Source organism: Octopus bimaculoides, chromosome 4 (genome assembly GCF_046866305.1).
Source record: "Octopus bimaculoides isolate indiv1 chromosome 4, ASM4686630v1, whole genome shotgun sequence".
Taxonomy (NCBI): domain Eukaryota; kingdom Metazoa; phylum Mollusca; class Cephalopoda; order Octopoda; family Octopodidae; genus Octopus; species Octopus bimaculoides.
The window spans coordinates 142,747,613-142,750,112 of record NC_142931.1 but is presented as its reverse complement, the minus strand read 5'-3'; the positions used below and the strand labels follow the sequence as shown (position 1 = coordinate 142,750,112).

General features: G+C 35.3%; 1 protein-coding gene across 3 annotated transcripts in view; it reads left to right on the top strand.

Moving 5' to 3' along the window:
- Positions 1–2,500, top strand: part of LOC106882280 (organic cation transporter protein) — a 132,469-nt gene that overhangs the window by 113,362 nt on the left and 16,607 nt on the right. For all 3 annotated transcript variants that reach the window (XM_089351609.1, XM_089351607.1, XM_089351608.1), the window contains exon 10: positions 1,338–1,483. In XM_089351609.1, coding sequence (XP_089207735.1) covers positions 1,338–1,483 — 146 coding nt within the window. The remainder of the gene's footprint in view (positions 1–1,337; positions 1,484–2,500) is intronic.

Below are 2,500 nucleotides of genomic sequence, written 5' to 3'. Positions count from 1 at the left end.
GTGTTTGTAACAATTTCGTTTATATCAGATCAGATAGAGACTTTTTAATTAATTTATTTACGTTCATATTCCGCATCATATGTGTGAACAACACATGCAACCATGGGCAATTGTAAGGCCCTCATCTACGTGTATTTGGTGTTTAAAATGAAATAATTTAACAAAAAACTATATAAATTAATAAAGGACTGAACCAGTGCGTGTGTTTATTACCGGCATAATGCCTCTCCCAAGGTTTAATTGTATTTCTTTCAACACACGTATCCACATCAAGAATCTTGCACACGAAATACACATACGAAATATGTATATATATATATATATATTCAGGTATAAGTTAGAGGTGTTTAAAGCCTCTAAGGGATAGATATATCCAAAGGCACTTCTGGTAATTACCTCAGTAGGTATGTTCCTTGGTAAAAAGTATACCGCAGCAGGTAATTTAACGGGTAACAATTTCACTCTCACTCTTACCTTTAGTTACTAATTACATTATGGGTTGCTAGCTCAAAAGACACACTTCTGTTTCTTATTTTTCCTCCATTTTCTTCTCCTCCCTCTCTCTCTCTCTCTCTCCCTCCCTCTCTCTCTCTCCCTCCCTCTCTCTCTCTCTCTCTCCCTCCCGCTCTCTCTCTCTCTCTCTCTCTCTCTCTCTCTCTATATATATATATATATATATATATATATATATATATATATATACACACACACATATATATATACATATCTATATATACATATATATATATACATACATATATATATGTGTATATATATATATATATACATATATATTTGATTTCAACCTGATTGATCCGAGCTGACCTACGGTTTAATCGTGACCGACAACTTCTACATGAACTCTCTATTGGTTAAGGATTGTAAGGTTTCCGAAGTGAAAATTCGATTCCTAGCCGAGGCATTTCACTCTATTTACTCTTCGTACCAATAATATTTCGCCTTTGTTACTATTGTTGATGTTGTTCTTTAGCTTTGGTAGATTGACTCTGATCCAGTTGTAATCGACAGGCTTTATTTTTAGTCATGGTATATCTAAGACTACATCATTCAACGCATTCTATATTTAAAGAGGGTATGGTATTGTCTTAGAGAGATTTGCCGGTTATTTCTGCTATTTCTGAGAGCCCATGTATAGGTTCTCTGATTGTAATGGCAAGGTACTGTTCATCAAAATTAACCTAATTAGGTGAAGACCAAGGCTCTAGATGAGTCAAGAAGGTTATTGCTGTTACATGGGTGATATCAAAGGATTCTTCAGTTTTAAACGTATCTAAAATGTCACATTCTCATTTTGTGCTCTTGTGTCTCTTAATTAGGGTTACGTTATCGGAGGAAGTCTCGGCCGCTCGATACCATTATTTATGTTCGGTGGTATGGCCCTCATTGCTGCTGCCCTCACCTTCATTTTACCAGAAACACGAGGACGTAAACTTCCAGACACAATCAAAGAAGCCGAAAATGTGTAAGTATTATGCAGAAAAATTCATTTTTTCGTTTTTTGTTTGTTTCTACATTTTCTATCGTTTTATATTTTCAAACATCTGACAGCGAAAATTAACCAGAATTATTGACTTAAATTAGTTCTTTTATTAATCTACTCAAAGACAATTGAGCAGTTTTTTTTTTTAACAAAAAACAATTAAAGAAAGACGAGCAGGATTCATGTTCTTTGAAGGTCTTCCTATCCCTTCCGTTCAAAGCTCACAGGTGAAGCGAATGCAGGGAAAGAACGTGGTTGGATTACAATGATAATGCTTACAAGATAGTTAAGTCTAGTTAACTGGAGGAAAAGAGTTTCATAAATGACACTGAATCTAGGATTTTGCATTTCGACCAAAGAACACCTGTGTTTTATGGTAGCCTTTTGATGCGTCAAAAATATAAGAGATCTTTAATCATAATAAAGACTCCGATGGAGTTTCTGAATGCTGTACCACTGAGAAAAGTTGCAAGATAGTCAAGTTCTGTTCATTGTGCAACAGCCTCAGTCAGGACAAATCTATCTCAAACTATAACTAATGTTATGATTTATACAGGAGGTAGGACCAGTGACAATTCCCATTTGGCGTATGCAGTTGAGTGCACTAGATGCAACTTCATTTATGCTAGTTGCACAACAGAAAAGGAAACAAAAGATTCGACGGCCATAGGTATGACGTCAGGCACAAAAAAAAATGTATTTCTATGGAGCTTGTCTATTTTATATGAAACAGCTGTAAAATTGAGGACCGCCTGAAAGTACACATTCTCAGAAAATATTCTGACTCCACTGAAGTTTCTGTCTCCAAAACACGGGGATAAATATATTTGCGACTTAGCAACGCTACGCCCTAGATGAGAAACGAACAAAATGACAGAAGAATTCCTTCAGATCTACATAAAACTTTTTGACTAAGTGTTCCCTTCTTTGTTTTCTTTCATTTTCTTTCTTCTTCACTTTTTCCATGTTACCTTCTTACCATTTCCCCTTCTTCACTTT